Source organism: Engraulis encrasicolus, chromosome 12 (assembly GCF_034702125.1).
Source record: "Engraulis encrasicolus isolate BLACKSEA-1 chromosome 12, IST_EnEncr_1.0, whole genome shotgun sequence".
Taxonomy (NCBI): Eukaryota; Metazoa; Chordata; class Actinopteri; order Clupeiformes; family Engraulidae; genus Engraulis; species Engraulis encrasicolus.
The window spans coordinates 26,235,201-26,261,712 of NC_085868.1; the positions used below are offsets into that span (position 1 = coordinate 26,235,201).

Genomic DNA, 26,512 nt, shown 5'->3' on the forward strand with positions numbered 1-26,512 from the left:
AATAGTGGATTAAAACCCAACGACATCGCACCATGGTACATCAGTGTGTATATACCAACTGCAATAATAAAGCCCACAGATGGGTATCGGCAAGTTTCCATTGGTTTCCGTGAAAGATGTTGAAAGAACCTAACTCTGGCTCCTGGCTGCAGGGCTACATCAACACACCGATGGAGACGCTCCGTAAGCTACCCCGGTGCTTTGCAGTGACCATTTCAGTCCCGACGACTTCACAAAGTCCTTCTCGAAGTCTAATACCTACACGGAAAACTCTAAAAGTGTCCGCGGTGCCAACCGCATTCCCAGATCTACATTTTGTGGCGCGCACCAACAGTCTCCGAAGAACAGGTTTGCTATGCTTTTTGCTTCTATGATGGTAGCCCAGTGGTATAATGGCTTCGCCTACGTTAGCCAAAACTTGGGCTAGAAGTTACCCCTTTGGATTGGCATATTGTAATGCTTTACTGTTATTTTGTGTAATTGCTGTGACAAATGGCATATAATTAGACATGACTTGCCGTATTCCTTTGGATTCATAAGCTTTCTTATTGCATGTTTTTATGTGCTTCAGAGGCTGAGATATTTAGGTTTTTATAGGCTGAGGGCAACTTTTCTCAAAAAGGGCTCAGGCATTCAGCACCCTTTTTTGCAGGTGCCTTAGGCGTCAATGGGTTAACACTCACCTGCATATGGCTCCCTTGCCGGGGATGATATCGCACTTCCCATCGTTTTGGCAGAAGTCCTCCTGAAGCTCACAGATGCTCTGGCAGGGCAGTCCGTCCACGCTGAAGTAGCCGGGGTTGCACACACACTCCGCCTCGCCAGACCACCGGTTCACCGCACACTTGGAGTACTCGTTGCAGGCCTGGAATTTGCACGGGTCTGCCTTTTCACCTGAAGCATAATGATGAGACATAGCAACGGCATGAGATACAGATAAGTTTGTCACACACAGATACACACACACACACACACACACACACACACACACACACACACACACACACACACACACACACACACACACACACACACACACACACACACACACACACACACACACACACACACACACACAAACAGATGCATGATGAGACGTACGGTAGCAAAGCATGGTGTGATATCAAAAAATAGTTAAATAAAAGTGTATTATTACAATGTAAATAACACATCAGTGTAAACAATGTCCACAAATTGTAGGATGGTCAAAAATCCTAAAGTTTAGACCTGATCGCTAGTTGTCCTGGATGTAAGCTGCAGTGACGGCGTAACAACAGCAAACAATCACGGAAGGAATTAAACGCTGCCTTTATAATCATAACCCCTGAAAATCTCATTATTTCATGGAAACATATTGTTGCAAGAGCCACCTAGGTCTTGGAACCCTGCTGTGAATAAAGCTGGTAATCTCCAAAAGCTCACACTGTCCAAATTGCGGTGGAGCCTGGTGGGATGTGATGATACGACATCACTGGTGTAACATAAGTACTTCAGGCCCCCCTGCAATCTACCGAGAATGAGCCCCCGAACGAAAAAAGAGGGCCTAATATCATGTGGAGGGGGCCCGTTTCTTCAAGTCAAGGGCCCATGTGGGCCCCCAACCTCGTATGGGCCCACCTGCCTTGCGGGGGCTGCGGGGATATAGTTTACACCCCTGTGCGTCATGTTGTCATGTTGTGACAGGTGAGTGTCTGAGAGGGATGATACTACCAGAGACAAGCTGACGGAGAACAGGCAGAGGCCATAAATACAGGCAGTTAGTCACAAACACAGTGCCAGCTCCAGCACTGGCAGGGAAGCATTCAGAGGGGGACAAACGGGTAATACCGGCTTGTACCGCCGGCCCCAAGGGCAAAAGGGCCCCAGAAATGGGTCCTCATTACATTGTATGCTTACCAAGCTGAACTGGTAGTCTGGCATACAGGGCATACAAGGGCCAGTAATGTTGACACATTGGTCCACATTGGTCATCCAGTGCTCTTTTCTGGCACTCTGCCAGCAGTACTGGGCGTCATGACAGACCGAATCAAAACAATACCCCTTATAAAGCGATCGTTGTAGACGGTTCAGGGACAGGCCTATTTGTGTGGCATAGACCAGCTCTCCATTACACTCTATGATAGTCCTCTGTCTATATTCAAAGTACACCAATGGAGAATCTCATCTAAATTGTGGGTTGATCTCTCAGGGAAAAAAGAAATCCCAAAAGCATTGGCCCCTGAGGACTGTAAGCTCCACCAGGAAAATGCCCTATATGCCAGATGACCAGTCCAGCTCTGGGTGGGCTCTTACTGGCAAAGCATCCCTTCTTCCTGCTAAGACACCAGTCTGAGGGGGAAACCTTGTGGTGCATGCGTCAGAGCGCTGCTCGCGTCCTGGTATTAATTGTCTTGTTTTAAACACAACACATTGTGCAAGACACACACGGATGGTCGCAGTGTGATAGTAAGACACTTCAGGCAGTCAAGGTGGATTTTACTGGACGTTGTAAAACACCATTATGAGAGATAGGTTTTATGAACTTCAGGCAATCAAGGTAGATTTACTGGGGGTGGTAAAACATAATTATAAGCGATAGGTTTTATGCAGCTTGACACACATAGAGCGCATGCCACAAAAGATAAAATCTTGAGGAAAAGTTGCCATGTGACCCAGTTGTTGGTGTGTGACTTGCTTTTTGTGATATGATATGATAAGCTTTGACTGCGTTAGCGTATAATTTTTCACAATGAAAGCAGTGATGTTTACTCGAAATATTGAGTTTAAAAATGACAAAACACATACTGTTATCAAAATGTTTTTTTTTTAACCATGATACCATTACCATATACCATTATTATATTTCTGCATATGCACACTCCAGTTCTCTGCACTGAAAATAGCGGTGAATGGCTCCTATGAGGAGAACCGAACTAGAAACCTATAAGCCCAACTAACACCATTAACTAGTGGGCTACTGTGTAGTGCAGCTGGATCCTTAAGACCATTTACTGGACAGCTTAGCAAAAGCAACCCTGCCTGCAACCTATGAGAGTTTAGAGTGGACCTGTGTTTGTTAACCCTTTCATGCAGAGCCGCTTATATAACCTTATTGTCATGAAAATGCTAATGTCAATGTCTTAATATGGTCATAAAAGCTCTCTACAATGTCCTAACAATGTTGTTATGAAGTAGTTCAGCCTTCTCAGCAAGAAAGTCAATAGGATCAAAGGTTGTAATGAGTAGGCTACTCAAGACAGGTATACAAGTTACTCAGTGATGTTTTCTTTAATCTTTTTTTAATTGATTGGTTAAAGTCACCTATGTTTGGAGGTCTATGTGGTAAGATTAGTATTTTCTGAACCAGGTCTCCTTTAACACCTATGGAATTAGCATTAGCACAATTACCTGACTCCACATCCAGTGAATATTTATCGATGGCGAGGTTCATGGTCTGGTATGCCGTGTTACAGAAATCCTCCAGGATGAGGTACACAACGGTGGTGACTTCATGCTGTACCGGTTTAACAAATTTCATCCTGCTGTTCACCACGACGCTGCCGTTCCTGAAGTTCAAGATCTCCAAGTTGTCAAAGTTGGTCAGGTTGGACTGCAGGTAAGGTACAAGCTGTGGGGGGAAACAAAGAATGGTAGGGCTCTGAAGAAGACATTCGTTGTTCCCATCACACTCACAACACGTTAGCCCATCACAACAAATGCTATTAAATGAAATGGGGCAGCAGTGGCCTAGTGGTTAGAGAGTTGGTCTTTCAATTTAGGTGTTGCCAGTTCGAATCCCCCCTGACCTCTCCCTACATGCTGAAGTGCCCTTGAGCAAGGCACCTAACCCCACATTGCTCCAGGGACTGTAAGTAATACACTGAAAAAATAATAGTTGTAAGTCGCTTTTAATAAATGAAAGCGTCAGCTAAGTGTAAAATTAAAAAAAGAAAAAAAAATCTAGCCGTGTGTCTTTGGGACTTCTTGGTAGGATTTATACCACAGTAACCACTAAAGTTAAATTTGACCAAAAAGTGACTAATTTCCCTGATCCACAGAGCACCTGCCCCTGTAAATAAGTGACATCAGCACTCATCCTCACCAATATACAGTATTTAGCATTGCCATTTTGAAATGGTACTGAATGAATGTCAGAAAGACGCTGCTTGTTTACAATGAATGGTAGAGGGGCTTCAGGAAATACTTTGTTAATCCAATTCGCAAGATATCTTGTCAATGTGGTGGTGGTCTAAGGTGCATTCTTAATATCGCATTACCACAAGCTAACGCTAATTGGTTTTCAAAATGTTATTTAAAAGGGTGAAAAGAAGACAAAAACAGTGCCTGTTTTTCTACATTGGCTTGTTGAAAAGGGCAAAATAGGGAAAAAAGACTGACACACTTAATCACTAAATGTTTACGACTGAGATGTTCTGAGATCCTTAATTAACATGCATCCGTACAGTAAATCCTAAAGACAGTGTCATTACTGATAATTAGTGAACTCTAAAAGTTTCCATTTGTGCAGCAAAAAAAGCACGGCCTGCCTCATATCATCCAAATGTGTCTGAACTGTAAACAAACTTGTTTTGAGGTCAACTGCAACGTCACTGCAGAAAATGTCTACCAGATGTGCCGTTTCTGTTGGTTGATCTACTCAAGTAAACAAAGATTTGTTGCTGCCTGAAAAGGGAATGCGACAAAGTCCTGCCTAATTGGCCTCATATCAGGGCAGGATATGACTTAGAGTCCCTGTGGCAATGTGAGGTTAGATGTCTTGAACGTTGCACTGTGAAGAAGGACAGTTAGTCCAAAACGTTGTGGCATTAAATTTTTGGAGCATCAAACAGTGTTGCGGACCTTTATTTTCTTTTCAGTTATCTTATGTTTGGTCCAGAACCTGTACCACTGATGTGCGCGCATTCTTTGACTTTTAGGTTAGATGTCTTGCTCAAGGGCACGTCAGCCATGCGATGATATGAGAATCGATCCTACAACAAGACCATCCTCCTAACTATTACGCCACAGCTGCCTTACGGTACAATCGTATCGCATTCGCACTAAGCCTCTATTACAACCTTATTGTCACCGTCCGACATTGCAATGACCAAGTCTTAATCTGTTACGTAAATTAATCTGTTACTCTGTAATGTTATACTGTATGTCATATATGTTATAATGTAGTGTGTTCAGCAAATAGTGAATTACCCTTTTGAATTGGCCCATCTATGCTAAGAGGCTACACGTGAAGACAGAACCTCTTACCAGCTCGAGGAACCGTTGTTCCAGGGACTTGTACTCTGCTGAGCTCTTGTTGAACAGGTCGTCCGAGAACCTCATGTTGGTCACTCTCAGGCTGAAGAAGACCATCAGGGCTCTGCCTGGGCTGGAAGGCATGGCAATACTGGCCTGGTCAATCAGCTCCATGGTGTGGGAATCCTGAACCTGAACCCTCACGGTGGGGCTGTTGTCGGAGTCGTCAAAAAACGAAAGGTCTGAGGCATTGTGTGTGCTGCTGTTGAGGATCACAGTCGATGTGGGCGCTTGGCCAGACACCGTGGAGGCTTCCTCATCATCGTACTCTGGCATCTCGTCAAACTCGTCAAAGTAAAAATATGATTCTATGTCGGCATACGTGTCTCCCCTGGTTTCATCCAAGGTTGAAGGTTTGTGGACCTGGACGGGTGGGTTGTCGGATGAAGCATTCAGTATGTGAGTGAAAGGAGATTCATTCTCTGCGGAGAGTGGGGTGGACTGGGTGGTGGATGCTGGTGTTGTTGTCGTCACTGGCATTGCAGTTGGAGCTGGAGCAGTGGTGGTCGTCACACTCACCGATATTACCTCGTCCTCCACAAGTTCCTCATTAGGGATCTCACCTTCAGACGTCTCGGCCGTCGCCAGCTGCTCTATGTTCTTTCCCGTCTCCTCCAAGACTTCCACACCTCCTCCGGAAACCTTTTCGTCCTCAGTGTCATCATCAGCATCTTCTATGCTCACAGTAGAGGGCAATTCAGTGTCAGTATCCCCATCTTCTTCTTTGGCCCCTTGGTCTTCAGGCACTATGACAACTTCTTCCTGTGGGTTGACTTCCAGCGCCTCCTCTGTGACTTCCATCTCCTGCTGGTCATCCAGTGGAGCGTCAGATGCCAGAGAGAGTGGGACCTCTGTGACTGTGGAGTACATGGTGGTTGCCTCACTTGGATAGAACTCATCGTACATCCCTGAAGCTTCCACCGTGTGCATGGAAAGCTCTACAGTCAGCGGTTCCATGGTCATGAAGACCGGGACTTCCTCAGTCATTGTGTACTGCGGGTTACTACGGATGTCCTGAGTCACAAGGACATGATCCATGAATGTTTCTGGTTCTGGATTTTGCTCTTCTACTGGAGTTTCCTGGTCAGCACCATGTGGAGACTTTGGCTTGTCCAAGATCTCAGTCGCTGACACAGAGTTACCCACATATCCATCCAGCGGCGTGTTTTCTGATGCCCAAGGCAAGTTGCTAAATCCTTGCTCCTCCCAGGAAAAGCCAGAACCAGAGCCACCAAAGTCGTCCTTTATAGTCAGCGGAGCACTGGCAAATACATCCTCAATGATAATGGTAGTGTCTTCAAGGTTGAGAACATCATTTTCACTGGCCGACATGCTTGGGGGTTCGACCCATGAATCATGCACCTGAACGGGGTCAAACAGGAAGTCGTCTTTTTTCAGGAAGAGGTGGTCATGGTCATTTGTATCTTGTCCAGTGCCATCAGGCGGCTTTTCTGCAGCAAGGATATCATCCTGCAAAAACGAAAAGAGACACTGCGATGAAAGAGAGAAAAAAAATGCAAAAAATTTCAACCAGCAAATGTAAGCACTATACATTGTGGCTGAGTAACCAATGTGTTTACTTGAAAATCAACCATGGTCCTCGAGTATATTTTCTCAGACTTTGTGGAAAGAACAAAAAAGTACATTCCCCATCTCACATGCCTACACATTTCTACTGATTAGCTCGGAGGCACAGTCTGTTGTCATCTGTCAATAAACAGTGTGAGAGGGTGAGATAAAGACTGGCTTTAAATGCGCTGTGTCTAACAATACCAACTGATGGTTCTAGTAAGGGACAAGTTAATCCTATAGGCAAACTCCTCAACAGTGGAAATTGAGGAGAACAGCCCTCGGTATGTTCTGCAAGATAAACACGCACACATGCTAAGCATACAAACTTCCATCTCACTGTTTTCATTTAGATTTAATCCATCAGCTGTTGAAACCTCAAATACTATACAGACACGGTATACAGTAGATGTCTGTGGTCAAACGAACTCGCTGTGTGAAGTAACATCCCTGCCCCTCTCTCTTGCACGTTACTTCACAGCTGAATAAAAAGGCACATGCAAGGGCGTCATATATGCATGCAACATGTCGAAACAGTGTGCTTATGGTTGAGGTGGAACAAATTCTCCTAAACCTCTTCAGTGTATTGCAATGGAAATATTTCCCCTTTTTCCGGACTAAGAGCAGTGGAAAAAATCACACTGGCATGCAAAAGGAAATAGATTTGCACACAGGAACAGAACTCCTGAATATCATGTGCCTGGCTCCAGACGATTCTTGCCGGGTGGTTCATACACACTTGCTGAAGGATAAAATCAAAAATTGATTTGTTGCATGTTTCAACAGTTGATAATATCTAGCAGGTTGGGTGTTAAAAAAGTATGAGGAGGATTATCCACACACGCATTTGCCCTATAAGGGACTTTCACACGATATCCTAAAGCCATGAAGTTTTTTGTATTGCATTTTTATTTGTTTTCATTAACCCAGATGATCAAGAAAAACAACTCCCCACAAGGCCCCTTTACTTTGCAGACCCTTACTGTCTATCATCCTGGACACTGACATGGCATAAACAAAAATGCTTGGAAATGCCCAAAGGATAACATTAAAAACTCTGTTTGCCAAACGTGACAGAAATAATAATGAATTGACTTCAGATGTTGCCTGCCTTATGCTGCTCTTATAACAGCCATGTGTCTCTGGAAGGCAGAGCATAGCCATTACCTGAATATGTGAGAGAGAGAACACATGTTCCCGGAGAGAGACTTGGACAGGACAAGCCAGCCAAAACAAGATTGTAAATCAGTTTAATAAGGCATGTGTAAAAAGTGCCAGTTTTGTCTAAAGTGAGGGAAAAAACAGAGCCAGTAAATTTTGAAATTATTCCTACACTTCTGGAGTGTTTGTATCTGGCCGACTAATTGCAAAACCCACGATGGGGAAAGCACTGTAGTGCATGGTGAGCAATGCGTGTCATGTTAAATTAAAAATAGATCGCTCTAAATATTTCATCATAATTGATCTAAACAGTTTTCAAAATGCAGCACACCAAGCGTTATCTTGTGTAATCCTTTGTAGAAAACAGACTTAAACATTGTCACAGAGTAATTGGAGCCCAAACAGCTGTGAATTGCTACATTATCATATCATATGTTAGATATTTTGTCCAGCAGATGGTTTCATGTGTTGACATATTAAACACATTCAATCAGAGGTGTATAAAGTAAGACTAATGGAAGAGTGAAATCCCTCATTAATTAGTCATTAGGTACAGTCAGTGGAATAACTGTTGTAACAACTAAATGATAACATGCACTAGTGTTGTTCTTATCATAAACCGTATGTACTTCTACTACTACTGTTTCCACCTCTGACACAAACAGGAGTTGTTACACAGGAGTCGTTACACAGGAGTCATCATCACTCTGGTATGGGGCCAGTCGTAGACAGTCACTATGACCGGTGTTGCCAGATTGGGCAGTTACCTGCCCTATTGGGCTACTTGGGATGGCCGTCTGCGGGTAAAAACGGGAAAAATTGGCCATTTGGCTTTTTTTTTTTTTTGCAGTTTTGTGCCTATAGAAATCAATGCAATTTGTTGAAATTGGGCAGAATTTAGCACATTTTGGCGGTTTTTGAGAACCTTTTGGGCGGGATTTGATCAGACACATCTGGCAATACTGACTGTCACTGCTATGTCACTAAGCCTTGTTCAGAAGAGGAAAAATCATTAACAAAAGCCACTTACCAGGTCATTTGAATCGAAGTCTCTGTCCGTATTATTAAATGGCATCAGGGTCTCCACTAGAACAGACAAATACAAGTAGAATGCATGGCAGTTAGATGTACAATGCAATGCACTGATATCCTATCATATAATGGTATCACCATGTGGTGTAAAAGTTGTTAAAAATGGCCTGAATTGGGCTTTTCCCAGTAGTTATGAAGGTTGAAATGAGAAACTGCAGTAGGCCTCTGTACATACATTGATATATTATTATATCATTACCATATAGTATTACAATGCCTTGTAAATCAATTGGTTCTCAACCTTTTTTGAACAAATGCCCCCAAATGCTCCCCTGTCTCCTTCTCAACGCCCCAGAGGGCTCTCTAACACTCCCAAGGGGGCTGTAGAGCACCCGTTGAGAATAATAATTTTAAAAAAAAACATACGAAGAGTTCAGATGCAAAACCCCCTAAGTGCCTTTTCAGAAAATAATCTTAATTAATTTTTATTAAATACAAAGCTATCAAATTTGCATATTTTTTTATTTATTTATGTAATACAACCATTTATATGTATTATCAAGTACATGAATGTCAACCAAACCAACAACGGGGTTCTCAAAAAATATAGAAGTGCAGGTCTTCAGAAATGGAGTTAGGGGGGTTTTGCATCTGAACTCTTCATTTACATACCATGCTCGAGCTGAAGTGTATCGGGATCCACGTCCAGCGTTGTGTTCCCGATGAAGTTGTCCTTGTGCAGCGCCTCTGCGATGTAGTTGCGGAAGTCAGTGATGGTGTAGACCACGGTGGGGATCTCCTCCGGCTCGTCCTCATACGAGCTGCCCACCAAGTTGGACTGCAGGGTGATGTAGTCCATGGTTTCATTGCTCAGTCCCGCCGCATCACCCTCCAGAGTGATCGCGTAGTAGACCACCACACCTAACCCACTGTAAGTAAGACAAGTTAGCAAAACAACATGGCAAGGTGGTGTTTGATAAATACTAAATACATCAGAGAAACACCACACAGAGAATTGCATCTATACTAATCTACACAGAATTAAAAATTACGAAGGTTTATAAGAATAGGTTTATTCTAAACTTTGCAGTGCTGTGGACTTAAAGAATAAAATGTATGTTAATGTAGATAGCCTATCTAATCTAATGTGATCTAATGCATGTCTATGCATGGGTTCTCAGTGTTTATCAACACACTGTTATGAGGATGGGCAAGACACTGGCAGCCAACCACGTGAGCTAATTTTTTTGACCGACAGCAGTTTCCAACAATCAGAGGTTGAGTTGTGCGCAGGTTATAAACTAAATTTAAAACCCATGTATACTCTTGATTGTATGAATCTATTTCAAGGATATGATGTGGGGCTTGGGCATATATGATGCAAATAGCATCCAGAGAGGTCTGCTGGTTTTCCCTTTCAACAACAAAATATAAATGGAAAAATGCTGTCAGTGCCTGCATTTGACCTGCCATGATACAGGTACGGTTCGCCAAGAAAACAAAACATCCAACATAGAGTTGGAAAATTGCAACGAGAACATTAGGTTTATGTTTATGAACAAGTGTAAAAAGTCACAGGAAGAGCAACAAGGCAATGGCTTCATCAAGGGGATGGAAACCGGGCCCTGACCTAGATCGCATGAGAGTAACTGTCTTTTTTATTTTGCCACACATTTTTCAACAAGTGTGAAAAGTCCTGCTGAGTTTACGGCTCGGATCAATTTTCTTTCCCCCTGTGACAGTTGAAATATCCCTTCAGGTTCTCATTTTCTGGCATGAAAGAGCCGGGGCGGCCTCTAGAGCTGCCTGCCTGCCCACTAACGGGCTTTACACGACCTTGCAGAACAAACTGCGAGAGAAAGTAAAGGTGGTTTTAAAAGTCTCAGGGAGCTCACAATATGCATTTATCCATGATGCGTTTTTTTGTTGCGGGCAAAAAAAACCCCCCAAAAAACTCGAGGCTGGTGATAAACCACAAGAGAATCTGGCGTTGACAAGACGATGGTTGACAGTGGAGAAAATTGAGCTTGTCATAAAGCCGTCCGTATACAGGGTTGCCAGATGAGACTGAGATGAGATTTCCAGCCCAAAAAAATCTCAAAGCCCGCCTGGAAGCACTAAATCCCACCCAATTCTATTGATTTCTATGGCCAAAAATTGGGCGTTTTTTTTCTCCAAAATCCATTTTTTCCCGCACACGGCCATCCTAAGCAGCCCAATTGGGCGGGAAACCGCCCAATCTGGCAACACTGTCCGTATAATCCCATCACGCTCGGCAGCTGGCCACCTCACTCACAGTGCAGGGAGGACTTATCCAATTTAAAAGAGTGATTGGCCATAGACGGCAGCCATTAGAGTGGACATCAGAGGAGAGAGAGAGAGAGAGAGAGAGAGAGAGAGAGAGAGAGAGAGAGAGAGAGAGAGAGAGAGAGAGAGAGGGTTGTGTAGATAGAGAGAAATAGAGATGGAGATACAGTAGATAAAGATAAAAAAGGAGAGACAGAGAGAGTGAGTGAGGTAGAGTGTAGGAGAGATAGAGAGAGAGTGAGTGAGTGAGTGAGTGAGTGAGTGAGTGAGTGAGTGAGTGAGTGAGTGAGTGAGTGAGTGAGTGAGAGAGTGAGAGAGAGAGAGAGAGAGAGAGAGAGAGAGAGAGAGAGAGAGAGAGATGAAAAGGGACGAAGCAAAGGGCAGAGAGAGAGAGAGAATGTTCATGGCAGCTTAAACAAACTCCCAGCAAACCGCAGCTTTCTCACACCTTTTATGTTTCTGTCACGAGTACGAGGGAAACAGGGCAAAAAAAAGGGTCCTGCTTGTATAATTGTGTATCCCAGAGTTGTATTTATTAGCCTACTCAAGAATATTGCCCTCAAAAGCAAAGCACTTGGAGATGGGGGCAGAGCTATAGGTGGGGGCGTGTGGGGCATTTGCCCCAGGGCCTAGGGCCTTCCTGTAGTGATGGTGGGGGTCCTATTATGACCTTGGCAGGCCTTATGGGGAGGCCCTATCAATGTTTTGCCCTGGGTCTCTGAGTGCAGTTCTGTCACTGCTTGGAGTGGAGGATGAGAGGGACAGAGAGGTTCACTCCTTTGGCTCGTGCCTGCCAAAATCAGTCACATGAATTTCCCATCATGTGAGCTTGGAGGGAGGAAAGGACAGGGAAGGCAACAGGGAGGGACAAAGGGGTCAGTTGTCCTAGGCCCAGGGAGGGTGCAGGGGTCCAGAATTGGATTGCATTAGGGGTTGGGGGGCGCTTTCAGATGACTTATTCCTGGGCCCGGCCAAAGCTATCAGCAGCCCTGGGAAGGGATGAGCTTTTGGTGGTTTTGCAGCTGTGGGATGGATGGAGAGGCATGGGGAGGGGAGTGATGCTGCGACTGCGAGAGGACGGATTTATCACACTCCGGTGAAGCCTCACACAGGTATTCGCCTTGCCCGTTTAGCTCATTCAACGGTCTCCAGATTATATTTTATGGCTTTTAAAAGGCTTTTCAGGTTTTCCTCCTTTTTTGTCATAGCTAGGAGGAGGACCATGGGGGTTGTTACTCTGTCTTAACTGCCATTGCCAATACTTAAATGTAGATGTTTAATAGTGAGCTCATTCTGTAGGTTAAAGTTTTGACTTCAATGAGGGAAAAATACTCACCCTTGCAGTTCCTTCTGTGGCCTTTAAAATAGAAGCGAGAGAGAAATGAATATACTGTTAGAATATACTGTTAACCACACAGTCTCCAACTTTTCCTTACATATCATGTTACAGTGAATATGGTGTTTTTAAAAAAAGGGTTAAACTTACTTAAAGTCAAGTACAAACACGTTCTTGAAACCAGGAAGTCTGTCAAATGCTTCTTCAATCTGTGGTATGAGAAAACAAAACATATACACAATTATAATAAGTCTAATGACTGAACCACCATATCAGGGAGGACAGAAATTGGTAACAGAGCACAACTTTTAGAAAAGAGGCAATCAACAGGATGTGAATTGTAAAAAAAAAAAAGATTAGATATAGCATAATACAAAATCAGAAAGTCTGGAGCTCGCACTCAAAAAAAGACTTAAGAAGAGATGCCCAGATTCAAACAAATTTTTGCACTGAGAATGGGGTCACCCGAAATGTTTGCACTTTTGTAAATATAGCACGGCATATGTGAGATCATTAAAAAAACACTTTATTTGGGCATCTCTTCTTAGTCTTTTTTTGAGTGCGAGCTCCAGACTTTCTGATTTTGTATTACTCTATATTCCGAGCAAACGCACCACCACACAACTAAAGCCACCTTGAAAGGCGCAGGCCCTCTTTTTGAATACATTAGATATAGCATGACATAGGGCTCTCTTACTGTACATATGGTCTATAATGGCAAAGTGTATTTGTTACTGTCACATGTCTTGGCTGTCAAAAACAGATTTATATCAAAATATATTCAGTTACAACACGAAACCATCCCAATGAGCCATTTTATAAGACATTACCGGAACATACTGTCATCAATCACAGTTAAATGTGTGTCTCTCCCACTCTCTCCCCAAGCACCAATAAGTTTACCATTGTTTTGAAGGTGGGCAAAGTACTCATCACAGGCGGGCCCTCACTTGTCCCCTGTACACCAATTCTTATGAAGATACCACCTGCTATTTCTCCTGGGTTGACTGATTCATATGCTCTACATTTCCGTCAGCTACGATATAAAACTTAAGACTTTGACACTGCCAGCAGAGAGCACACAAGCACGATGGCAACTTCCAGCAAAATGGGAATATACTTGGGATTTCCAGGCAGCAGAAGGCTTCCCAGACACTGTCACTCGCAAGTTTGAAAGTGTAACTTATGGTAACTGCTGCACTCAGTGCTCTTTGAGCGTTCCAACACAACAAGCCCTTTTCCTGTCGAGGCGGTAAGGCAGTTAATCAACCAATCGCTACAAAGACGTAAAACAAACAAATAAAAGAATGAAATGACGACTGTCATTTATTATTTCATTGTTGACCTCAATCAGTTCACCATGGGATAATAATCACATTCTCGATCCTGCATTATGTACCAGTTCATGGACAGTGAAAACTTTTAACACAGCAGGAAAACTCCTACTAGAGAAGTCTACGGTATGTGGAACGGCTGAGAACAGTCCCAAAAAATGAGCAAAGACAGAAGGAGACTGAAGGGAATGGATGGATGGATGGATGGATGGATGGATAGATGGATTGATGGATGGATGGATGGATGGATGGATGGATGGATGGATGGATGGATGGATGGATGGATGGATGGATGGATGGTTGCTAGGTAGCTAGATAAAGACAGACAGACAGACAAAAACAGATAGATAGATAGATAGATAGATAGATAGATAGATAGATAGATAGATAGATAGACAGACAGACAGACAGACAGACAGACAGACAGACAGATCAATAGATAAATCACCTTCATTGTGAACTGTTCAGCCAGATTCTGGTAGTAATAGCTGGATGGGTCCCTCAGGGAGTCGTCATAAAACTCGCCCTTCAGCTTTATGCTTAGCTCCACTATGTGCTCCCCCATAGGCTTCATTGGCCTGGCCATGATGTCATCGATTTCATTGGTGATCTGACCGATGGAAGTAAAGGTTAAAAGTTAAAAGCAAAATAATCAAAGACAATGTACGATGTAATTTAGCAGACTTTTATAATTCATCCAGAATTGTAACAATATCAGCAACATTATGATTCAAAGACAAAGCAAAATACAATTTACCAGAATTACAATTTATCCATATAAAAAACAGTGACAATACAGGCAATGTTAAGATAAATAGATCAGGTAGCATATAGTGAACACACTATTACTGTATGTGCGTAATGTTTATAAATGTTTTAAACTGTGGACAGTTTCATCACTCACCACAGTCTCCTCGTCTGGCATAATATCTCCAAAATGTACTTCAGCTGGTGCATTGGGGTCCTCCGTGGGTTCCGATGTAGGTTCCTCGACCCACACTAATGGAATCTCCTTCACGGACTCTACAGTATGAGCAGACTCCTCTGCCGGAACCTCAATGTCCTCCTCAATAGTTGCAGGCTCTAAGGGTTCTGGCATCAACTCCACAATGGTGTCAGAACCAACCTCCTCCATGATGGTCTCTGGAGTTCCCAGAATCTCGAACGCCTCATCAGGCCCAGCTGCATCATCCCCACCAGTTGTATCCTCGGATGAATCCTCCGTATCCTCGGATGAATCCTCCAAAGCTATGTCTACTACCGTTTCCTCAGGAGCATTCTGGCTGGCATCTTCCGGGACTGGTTCCACAGAAGGTACAGTTTCGACGGCAGGTTCAGGTTCAGGTTCAGGTTCAGCATCCTCAATCTCGACCTCCACTGCTCCCTCAACTTCAACTACTGCTTCTTCTATTGTTTCCTCTACAACTGCTTCAAGTACATCTCCTAATCCTGTGGCTTCAGATGTGCTCTCCTCTTCTGGTGCAGCTGTTGTTTCCTCAGCTGTTGCTGCTGGTGATAGAGTATCAGCATCAACGTCCACACTCTCTAATAGATCTTCGTGGATTTCTGAGGTTGCATCATCAGATATGTCTTCTGATATTGCCACAGTAGCTACATCAGCTTCAAAAGCCTGCACAGTGACTTCTGGTGTGCCCTCCTCTTCTAAATAATTATAATATTCAAGATCTACTGGTGAATGAGCATCTTCGCTGAGAGCCTCAATAACTTCTGCCTCGGGAATCACTGTGTCACCCTCAGATATTTCCTCAACCAGGATTTCCTCAGCGACAGTATCGAGCTCTACATGCTCTTCGGTTGTTGTTGCTGTAGGCGTTTGGTTGTCTGGCACAGACATGGCCTCTGTCGGCAATTCTTCTGAAGCTGCCTCCTCCACAACTACGTCAGGTAATTCTTCTTCAGTTTGCGCAACATTAGATGATGCCTCCTCAGGTATGGCTGCCTCAGGTTCAGGTGTCTCAGTTTCAGGTTCAGACTCCTCGAGCACTACCTCTTCACCAATAGCCTCCTCAGGTTTTTCCTCTTGGCCAATTGGATCCTCTGACACTACCTCTTGACCAATAGGATTCTCTGGTACTTCCGGAACTTCCTCCTCAATTGCAACCTGGTCAGTGTTTTCAGATTCAATTACAACCTCTGCAGCTGTCACTGCCTCCTCTGACAGTAGTTCTTTCTCTGTCGGCTGCTCATCATAAATTCCTACGTCTGGTGATTCTTCGATGACCACCTGCTCTTCAGGAGAATGCACAAAAGGTGCGTCCTCCTCGTCTTCAGGTGTAACGTCTATGATGACATGTGTGTCCTCATCAACATCGATGATGACCTCACCCATCTCTTCAGTGTCTTCTGTGGGTTCAGATACAATCTCAGAGTCATCAACATCGATAATGACCTCACTCGGTTCTGCGGTGTGCTCAGATGTGATTTCTGAGTCATCGTCATCAATGACGACCTCACTGACCTCCGAGGTGTCTTCAGTGGTAGGTTCAAATGCTATTTCTGACTCACCCCCATCTTCATCAGAGTCCTCTTCAGGGGCAACCTCACTTATGGCCACACCAGCTGGCCCATAACCCTGCTGCGAAGTCCCCTCCGCTGCCTCACCATGGGGGGTTTCGGCTATGACGTCAACAGAGCCAATGCTTCCCTCATGGTCCACCACTTCTTCCTCCACCACAGAGATATCCTCCAAGCTTATCCCCTCGACAGAAGGCTGCTCGACGGCCTCCTCTGTGGTTTCGGGACTTAGGGCATCAGCGTTATCGCCGGTGTCCTCAGGTGTTCCAGAGAGATCAGCGTCAGCAGCAGGCTGTGCTGTGACCTCTTCCTCTGCGGCAGGCTGGGCTGATTCTACTTGCACTTGGTGACCAGAGTCACCATTCCATTCAGGATCTGTCAGCACACAAAAAGTGGATTAAAACACTGAATATTTTGCACTGATCCATCACCAAAGTCATTTATGTTCATTCATTGTCATTATTATTTAGGTTCATTTATTTTCATTGCTATAGATAGAGTATACGGCACTGTCTGTACAACTTACAAGTGTGGGTTAATGGTAATGCCATCAACAAAACATTCAGCTTTCTATGTATGTATCACACTCATTGACAACAGAAAGTGACTACTAAAGGGCCGTACACACACGTCGCTGCTAGTTACTCGCTCAGCGGATGAAGTCAATAGAATGTCTACGTGTTCCAGCGAGTCTCGCTGGTGAGTAGGCGAGGAGAGTACAAGCGATGCGATGTGGGCGGGTTCCGAGATAAACTTATTTTATCTTCGAGCGACGCGAGTTAAGCGAGTAACCAATTGGAATGCAGAAAACAGATTATTGACAGGTGATGTTGCCCCTGTGGTGTTCTGACCACCCAACTTCTGCACGCCATCACACTATAGATATATCCAGGGCTCTAAATTAACACACGCCAACACGCCAAACACGGGTGAAAATTCATTTTGGCTAGTAGAAAAAAATACCTACCCGCCAATTTGGCTAGTAGCGCCCGAGTACAGTAACTTATGAACGGTAAACCGCTGCTCTGATGAACGTTATACGGCGAGATTTCCTACATTACCCATGGACACTAGCGTCACGAGATAGCCTCCCACCGTGGGCTTTCCAGTGCATCGAGCGTCAACTCCATGCTGTTGCGCGCGCCAGGATTGAAAACATTTCAGACGACCAGCCTTCTGTCAGCTAAGCTGCGCTCACACTATTCTGACAGGCAGCTCTCCTCCTATGCTCTCGTCGCTTTCGCTACAACCTTTTTAACGTCACTACTGCTATTATTACTATATGAACCTTGCTGTAACAGGCTGCATTTTTTAAGCAGTGAGACCCTGACCGTTTCAATAACAGGACTTACGCAGATTATGCATAGCGCTACTTCTGTTGTGTAGACGTTTTGTGCGAGTGATGAGAATGTGGCGGGGGTTAGAGCAAGGTTCTGTGTGTTGGTGAATGCTAGTAGTAATTGTAAATAGTGACGTTAAAAATGAGTGGTTGTGGAACGAAATAGCGACCAGGGCAGAGGAGGAGACCCGACTGTCCGAGTAGTGTGACCGTAGCTGTCAGTTCAGTTGTCTTCTGAAATGTTCAGAGTCCTGGCGCAACTAAGTTGGAAATCCCACGCCATCGAAAAGGAAAAAAAAAGCAACCAACGACGAAGCTGTGGAAGTAACAAAGGAAGCGAAGATTCCCGAGATATTATTTACTTTTAATTAAACTAGGCTTCTTGTCATTTTGTTGCGCATGGTAGAGAAGAGCTCCTCCTCTCTCCTCTCCTTTTCCTCTCATCTCTTCTCCTTCCTTGGGGTGTGCGTATGTGAGGTTTTGTAGTGTTTGGCTGTGTGCTTGGTTACTGTAGGCCTATGTTAAAGATCTGTTATGTGAGTGGCTTGTGTGATGTGATTCAGCTGCTTTCAGAGGAATTGAACAAAAACTAATCAAATTAATTAGGCCTAAGTAACGAAAGTAAAAAATAAAGCAGAAGTTAAAAAATAATGAAAAAATATATAGCCTATAATATGCTTAATATGCTTAGCCTATGCAGGCCTATAGTGTAGGCCTATCTGTGTTGTAGAAACTTTCGGACAAAATGACCATTTAATTAGAAAAAAAAAACCTAGCCTAATGCATAGTTTATTTTGGCGAGATAAAAAAATGGCTAGTTGAACTTCTGTTTGGCTGGTAAGAAAAAATGTCCACTAGCCAAATTGGCTGGTGGTGGAAAAAGTTAATTTAGAGCCCTGGATATAACCAACTCTTAGAACAACAACTATGATTCACCTTCAGGAAATCTGTGGCTAAGGTTATCTGCAATAGTGGTGCACAACAATAAAAAATGCTCAGATGAGACCATACAGATAAACTCGGTAAAAAAACACTTACCATTTGAAGTGGCTGTTTCACTTGTTTCATCTGCTGGAACAGATGTGGAATTGTGGCTATGCAAAATTAACACAAGAAGCAAAGTAAGTCAGTGCAAGGAGTAAACAAATGATTCCAAAAACAAATATATTGGAAAAGACAGCTGTTGCCCTACTTTTCAGTTTTATTGTCCGCACCCAACACTAGATAAATAAATAAACAAACTGTTTGTTTATTGATAGCAAGCTACATGAAAATCTAGCATACCACTAGCGACCAGGGGCTACTTCAGAGAGTAAAAGTCCATGCCACATATTGGTTCCAAGTAGGCTAAGCACCATTCTCATAATCATCTGACTTTAACAAGGGCAACTCTTAACCAGGTAGATGAACTAATTGGTGTCATGACCTGGGTTTTTGTCAACAGTTAAGACCAGTATGTATGGCAGGACTTGAGCTCTTGAAAGCCGGGATAATCCATCTTTGATAATTGTTTAAAAAAGATGAAGGCACAAAAACAGGAGTTTGATGAGGCTTAGAAAGGTTGGAGGCTAATAAGCATAGTGGTTCTACTGCACAGTGTTGTTGCAACCATGGGGTGAGCGTCTATACTGTAAGCCTACCTGCACGTTTCAGTCCAGGACCTGACAGGCTCACTGTGACAGGTGCAAGGAACCAAAGGTACATCAGAGGGAAGAACATACACCAACTCCCCAAATTTTTACAAATCTCTCTCGCTCTCTCTCTCTTTTTGATGGCACATTACCCGCGTTGTGTTTTGTGTGTGAGAGAGAGATCTGTATAAGCTTAAGCACAATGGAATACAATATATATATTTATGTGCATATGTGTGTATGTGAGCCTGCATAGGTGTTACAGCAGATAATCTTCATGTGGTTGTTTCTAAGTGTCACATAATACAAGACAAATGGGGGAAAATACAAGAGCACATTGTTTGAATATAAAAATGGATCTGGCCAAGAGGCAGCCATGGATCCTCTATTCATTCCTGCCTGAGAATTTGGGATTGTGATGCCAAGTAGAACGTGCTCATTTTCAACACCACGAAGAGTATGGCTCCTTTATTTTTCACAGAAGTTGTCCTTGGCAACGACAGAGAATTTTCCAAAAGGGACAAGTCGGGGCACTTTTCTCTTCTATGGAAGTGTTTATATTGTAAGAGACATGCTCTACTACTCCAAGCTGCTCTTTCAAGCAGACAATGAATAATATATTCAGAGGAACTGAAACGTAGCAGCACCCAACACTCACCTGGTGTCTGAACTAGCCATTGCGACTCTCTAAAAAAAAGAGGGAAAAAAGGTGAGAGTAGTGAATGAACATGTAATTGGCCAGAACGCTGTTTCAACACAGGAAATGAAGTACCACAAAGACACAAGATTAATCTCCATGCTTTGAAACTGTTTTGTATACTCACGTCCTGCACAAGAGCAATATGCTCCGGTGACTGACTGAAGCTGCGTCCAATGTCCTGCACATTGACAGTGCCATCTTGGCACTTTTCCATCCAGAACTGGTATTCATCTCGCTCGGGTAGACGGTCCCAGAAGATCTTGAAGGCCTCCCAAACAGTCTCTTGACACACTGCAGAAAGTATTACACGCAATAAAACCTTTAGCTTGCAAGCCTACTTCTAAAACATAGACAGTTGTCTGGCAGGTATCATGCTTATATGAAGTTCCATTGCAACCACTGCTCTACTGAGTGTCAATCATTGCAACCCGTCTTATCTGGCTCAAAGGGGCCCCTCATAATTAGCGGTGAAGAACTGACTCACTGGTGGGTCCCGAACCCTTGTGGACCCCTATTTTCAGAAATGTAAAAAAAAATTCTACATTTCTGAAAATAGAGGACCACAAGGGTGCGGGGCCTTCTGGGAAATGCCCGGTATGCCAGATGGCCAGTCCAGTCCTGTCTGGAGGATATGCAGGTGAGGTAGGTTATGGTGCAGCACGAGGAACCTTCTCATCATGCTTACAGTACATGCTATTTTTCAGTGCATCCATATGTCGCCCCCCAGCACGTCTTGTTTTTACATTTGGCTAAGGTGCATATATTTACCATACATATACACTTCAAATCCTGTGGAAGACTTAAGTGGGTTGGTCAGACAAAATGTGGAATTATGTTGCTAAAACAGCTTCTTCTGTTATAGCCTAGAGACATATTGATGCATTAGAGAGAAAAAGAGAGAGAGACAGCGTGCGCGCGCGAGAGAGAGAGTGAGAAAAAATAACTCGCTTGAAAAGTGAGCTTGATATCCATGACCTGAAATTAACTGCTTAGCCATATAACAACATGGCAGAGCCAGGCAAAGTGGGGCCTGCTGTCCCCCGACCCATCAAGCACTGATGGATATCCATTAAAAAAAGAAAGAAAGAAAAAAAACCCAGCAAAAATGGACACAATAACGGAAAGATTCTTGATCCCTGCACGCGTCATATATTCCAGACAGAGGATTGGATTCTCTCTGTGCTTGGACGCAAATTGCTATTTAGACATGTGTTACTCCTCATTCTCTCGCTCAATGTAGCCTGTCTGTGGAAAAACAAATAAGTGCAGGGACATTAACCCTTGACGATTTTCAACACCGCCGAACATTCAGGCCTCTCGACAGGCCACATCTGCGGCCTGAACTCGGGAGGCCCAAAAAGACTATCCAGAAGCTGTGTCTGCTAGCTTGCTCTGCTCCTCTCACTCGCAGGGAGCACTGGGAGCACTCATATTTTCCTGGCACCAGCGTTCATCTGATCAATGTCTAGCTAGTGCACCACTATATTGTAGAATGCTCTTATTAAAAAAGCATTTTCAACCCAGTGGGCCATTAGGCAGTCGTCAGCTTGGCTTTATGCTACAGTGAGGAGAGCCCTCACAGACTCCCATCACAACATGCTTTTGCTTCCTTTTGTGAAACTGTTTTTTTTTTTTTTTTTTTTAAAGACACCTGTTGACATTTTGTAGGCTTTATCAGTTATTTATGTTAATATTTCTATTTGTGAAACATTGTGAAGGTGTAAAAATTCGTGTATAGTTTTTGTTTATTTTCTTGTACAATAGACCTTTCTTTTTCTATAATAGAGTTAGTTATCTACGGGTACTTAAAGTACCTGTAAAGGAACAGTCCACCCTTTTTTGATTTTCACATAATATTTGCAGTATTTCCCAGCATTATTTGTGAATGTGCATGTCATTTTCTTGTGTTTTCAGTACTTAGATTTATTGGTGTCGAAATTATTAGCATAATCATTATCAGCAATAGTATAATCACTGGAAGTAAATGGGAGCATTAGCATCAAGCCACATGTGATCACAGGGCGGGATTAAACAGCTGTTTCGCAATTTTACATTCATTTTAAAGTAGTTTATAAGTACATTTGATGATGTTTTGTTTGCTCTCATAGACTTGCGTTACAAATCTTAATTTTGCTATACTATTAAAATAGGGAATGCAAACAAATAGACGAAAAATCCTACGTATTCTCATATTTTCCTGGGACTTAACTACATATGAACAATTTCTTGAAATGAGGTAGACTGTTCCTTTAAGATCAAAATAATTACATGAGATCTAAAGCTTAGATTAGGACTCCGCTTAAGTAGATAACAAAGGAATAATTAGAAAGACCGTTCAAAAAAAGTTCAGAAAAGGAGGAGGCATTAGGCCTACACACTGCACCTCTGTTTATTAGACTCCGTACCACAGACCTACATTTGGGCGTTGGGAGGTTTGGGTTAGTAGGTATGTGACATGTTGACTTTAAGGTCTGGTCTTGTCATTATCCCAGCATGCTGCTGGGAGCTCGCTAACGCTAAGCCTCCAGGAGTGTAGTGGCACGTGCAGCAGAAAATCTCCTGCTGGATACGCTACGCTCGCCCGATGACAGGCTGCAAGCCTCAGGTCGTCACCCGAGGGGCTGCCAAAACTCTAGAATCCTGAATCAAGACTCTACATGTATATTCTATTATTTCGCTGCTTGCTGCTGTTGTCTCCTCCTGTTTTCCACTCTTGCGTCCACTGACTCGTGCCATATGACGTTTAATTTTAAATTATAACAGTCACAAGACTTCTTCCCAAAGGATAGACCTTTGCAATTTTTCAGCGATTGCCAGAAAACAAAATGCTAGTAATGATTCAGACTAGGGTCACCAAGGTGAAGCCTGGCGAATGCAGTCATTGAGGAAACAAACTCTATGCTTTCTTTAAATACATCACACAGTTATCTAGATTCCAGGGTAAGGGTAACTGTACTAAGCGAATAAGTTTATTTATAAATGGGAGTTCAACAAGTGCTTTTCTCCTGAGCTTAGTGAACAATCATATCAATCATATCAATCATCATATCAATCATATCTATATAGCACATTAGCAGATGCAATCATCATTCAATGTGTTTTAGAAAGATAAAGAGGAAAAAAAATCGATTGCTGGCTGTTATCGTAAGAGATGATAAATAAATAAGACTATAGCTCATATCAACCCTACAAATTAACTAAGGCCAGATGAAAATAAAGCTGTTTTTAATTTCTTTTTCAAGCAAGCCACTGTTATGGAAGTTCTAATTTCATCAGAAAGCTGGTTCCAGCATTTACCAGCATAATAGCTAAATGACCTTTCACCCTGCCTGGATTTTTGCACTGGGCACAACCAGCAGCAGAGACTCTGAAGACCTACACTAAGGCATATTTTAGGATGATATTGCTCTAGCATATTTTCAATATATTTAGGGCCTAAGCCACTGGTCAATGATGAGAAGAGTATAACATCTGCCATCAAAATGAATCTTACTCATCACTCCAGAGAAAAGGTGGATTTGTGAAACGGGATGTACGTAGTTAGACAAATTAGTTGCGTCAAGTATCCATGTTCAATGTGCCCTTAATTATTAACAGTTGATGTTACGCAAAATAATGTCAGACTGAGTTATGACTTTCTTTTGGGACGGATGTTGCTTAATGTTTGATTTCTGGCCTTTGCAAAGTATGTTAACAACAAGTGAGTCATACTACTGCAACACATTCTAACCGGAAACAAAGTCATCCAAGTAGAGGTTCTCTTACCGTAATGTAATGTAATGTAGCATAATAGTATTACAACACTAGTACATGATCTTACAGTTTATACACTAGTTATGCCACTGTACCTAGTAAGGTGGATACATTATAAGAGGACTTCTACTTGTACTTCATACACCTCTGAATGTGACAGGGGAAAATGTATGTGATGGATGGCACAGCTATCTTACCTCGTAGGTGAAAGTAGTGCAGGTGATTATCCATGGCTTGCTGGACAGTTTCTTGCGAACAAAGTTTCACCCCATTGAGGAACAATAGATCCCGTTTCCTTCGAGACAATGCCCCTTTGGCATGATGTGATTTATTAGCCTGGCCCTTCGATTGAACAGATTGAATCAATAAATCTTGAGAGGTCCCCGAAGAATTTCCTTGTTTACTCTTCCATGACAAATTGTCCATGTGTGTATGTCCATCCAAGGCAGCTGAAATTGATGAAAGAGAAAGTGAGAAGTTTGTGATAAGTCTTGATCTGATGCGGCATGGGCCATCATTTTTTTCTTGATTGAAGAACTTACCTGTCACTGTGTAAAAGATTCCTGCCAAGACCCCCACCGTCAATATCCAGGAACCCCATCTCCCCGCCGAGCCTGGCATCGTAGAGCTGTATTCTGCAAATCTCTATGCACGGTATTCCTGTTACACTACCTACGTTCTCCACTTAGTTCATTGATGGAACGATTACACATGCATTGCCCTACACACTCAATGGCATGCCCAGTAAATGTATGCCAACCATATTATTGCAATCTACTATTTCTCTTCGGGGGGTTTGTCCCCTGATTTCCTACTCAGGGAAGCCTAATCAACACTGAAGACGGCTCCAAGCGCAGCTAAGCAGATAGGACTTTGCTCAATCTTTTTGCCTCCTAATCCCGTTGGTTAAGCTCTTCAGGGAAAGAGCCACTACGAGAGTCAGTGAAACACTCAAATTGCCATCTCGAGCGCTATGTGCATGCTAAATGGTTATTAGTCCCACTTTGTCTGCCTGATACCGTTGTAATTTGTACTACTGTAGTTTCATTGGTAGCCTAACGCTTAACTTGACACCGGTGCCATACCCATGCCATAACAGTGTCATAACAGTATGTCAATGTCATAAACGTTTTATGGTCATTAAATAACATTGTTTGGGCTGGTTAGGTTACCTTAACTGAGTGTAACTTAATGACAACCGTCATAAAATGTTTATGACATTAACAAAATGTTTATGGCACATGCATGACTGCTTTGCAATACTGTTATGACACTGTCATGTCATATGTAAGGTGCCGGTGTCAAGTAAAGTGTTGTACCATTTACATTACCCAATTCAGATTACAATCAGAAAATCAAAGCACCAGGAAATCAGAAAAAAGGTACTTTTCATTTGCTACACAGTCTATCCAATATAGTATCCCAAGACTATGGTGCCAACCCTCACGTCAGACATTCACATTCACTGGGTGCCAGGGCTGCTGACAGCTTTGGCCAGACCAACAAATACTCACAATGTAATGGGGACTCTGTCTGTTTATCCCCTGCACCCCTGTCGGTTTCCCTGCTGGGTGCGCCTGACTTGTTTCATGCAGTGGATATAGTGGCCCATGTCGTAGAGGAGCCGTTTGGCAACCTGAAAGTTGCAGGTTCGAGCCCTGCTCCGCCTGACCCCATTGATGTGTGCTTGAGCAAGATACTTAACCCCTAAATTGCTCCTGGTGGCAGGGTGGTACCCTGCGTGTCAGCCACTGTGAATGTGTGTGAATGTGAGCGTGAAAGGGTGAATGTGAGGCGTACAATGTAAAGTGCTCTGAGTGCTCGAAGGAGTGGAACGGCGCTATATAAATGCAGTCCATTTACCATTTACCATCTTGACACACCAGTTTGTTTCTTATAGATTCATCCCACTTTACAAGTATTTCCAACTCACATCACCTATTTAGATTCACAAGGTGCAATCAGTCTTGTCCAATGCAGTGGATGGTGTGCTACAGCACTGTGGATTGGTGTGAGGACTGACATAAGTTTTTACATACCCAGTCACCACCACTTGATTCTTGAGATAGCTCTCTCTCTCTCTCTCTCTCTCTCTCTCTCTCTCTCTCTCTCTCTCTCTCTCTCTCTCTCTCTCTCTTTCTCCTACTGCACCAAACTAACTTGAACCTGGATATACAGGTACTGGATGTAGCGTGCCACAGCAGTTGGGATTGGTGTGGGTGTGGGGACTGACATGTGTGGATCCTGACGCGCCAGTTTAGCCCCACGGGTGGCAGGTGGCGGGGGGCCTTTGCTGCCGGGAATCCTGATCCGCTGAAATTCACTTTGACAGCGGACAGATTCCCCCTGAGGGAGGTGGGAGGTCAAGGTGTTGGCGTGAAAGGTTAGCGAGTTTTTACACCCCCCCAGTCAACACCACTTGACTCTCTCTCTCTCTCTCTGTCTGGTCAGATGGGTCAGTTGGATTTGATTATTTCATAGACTAGAAAAAGTAGACCATAGGTCAGAGAGACAACCCCCCAC

At 43.4% G+C, this 26,512-nt stretch overlaps 1 protein-coding gene across 1 annotated transcript in view; it reads right to left on the reverse strand.

Moving 5' to 3' along the window:
* LOC134459504 (interphotoreceptor matrix proteoglycan 2-like) overlaps window positions 1–26,224 on the reverse strand; it is a 38,216-nt gene extending 11,992 nt beyond the window's left edge. Inside the window, exons 1-14 of the mRNA XM_063211868.1 lie at window positions 26,150–26,224; window positions 24,187–24,331; window positions 20,361–20,527; window positions 20,195–20,223; window positions 19,800–19,825; window positions 14,936–16,941; window positions 14,480–14,641; window positions 12,848–12,906; window positions 12,698–12,718; window positions 9,727–9,983; window positions 9,053–9,108; window positions 5,245–6,762; window positions 3,388–3,607; window positions 684–894 (exon numbers count right to left, since the gene is read on the reverse strand). Coding sequence (XP_063067938.1) covers window positions 684–894; window positions 3,388–3,607; window positions 5,245–6,762; window positions 9,053–9,108; window positions 9,727–9,983; window positions 12,698–12,718; window positions 12,848–12,906; window positions 14,480–14,641; window positions 14,936–16,941; window positions 19,800–19,825; window positions 20,195–20,223; window positions 20,361–20,527; window positions 24,187–24,331; window positions 26,150–26,224 — 4,952 coding nt within the window. The remainder of the gene's footprint in view (window positions 1–683; window positions 895–3,387; window positions 3,608–5,244; window positions 6,763–9,052; window positions 9,109–9,726; window positions 9,984–12,697; window positions 12,719–12,847; window positions 12,907–14,479; window positions 14,642–14,935; window positions 16,942–19,799; window positions 19,826–20,194; window positions 20,224–20,360; window positions 20,528–24,186; window positions 24,332–26,149) is intronic.
* Between the last annotated feature and the right edge of the window lie 288 nt (window positions 26,225–26,512).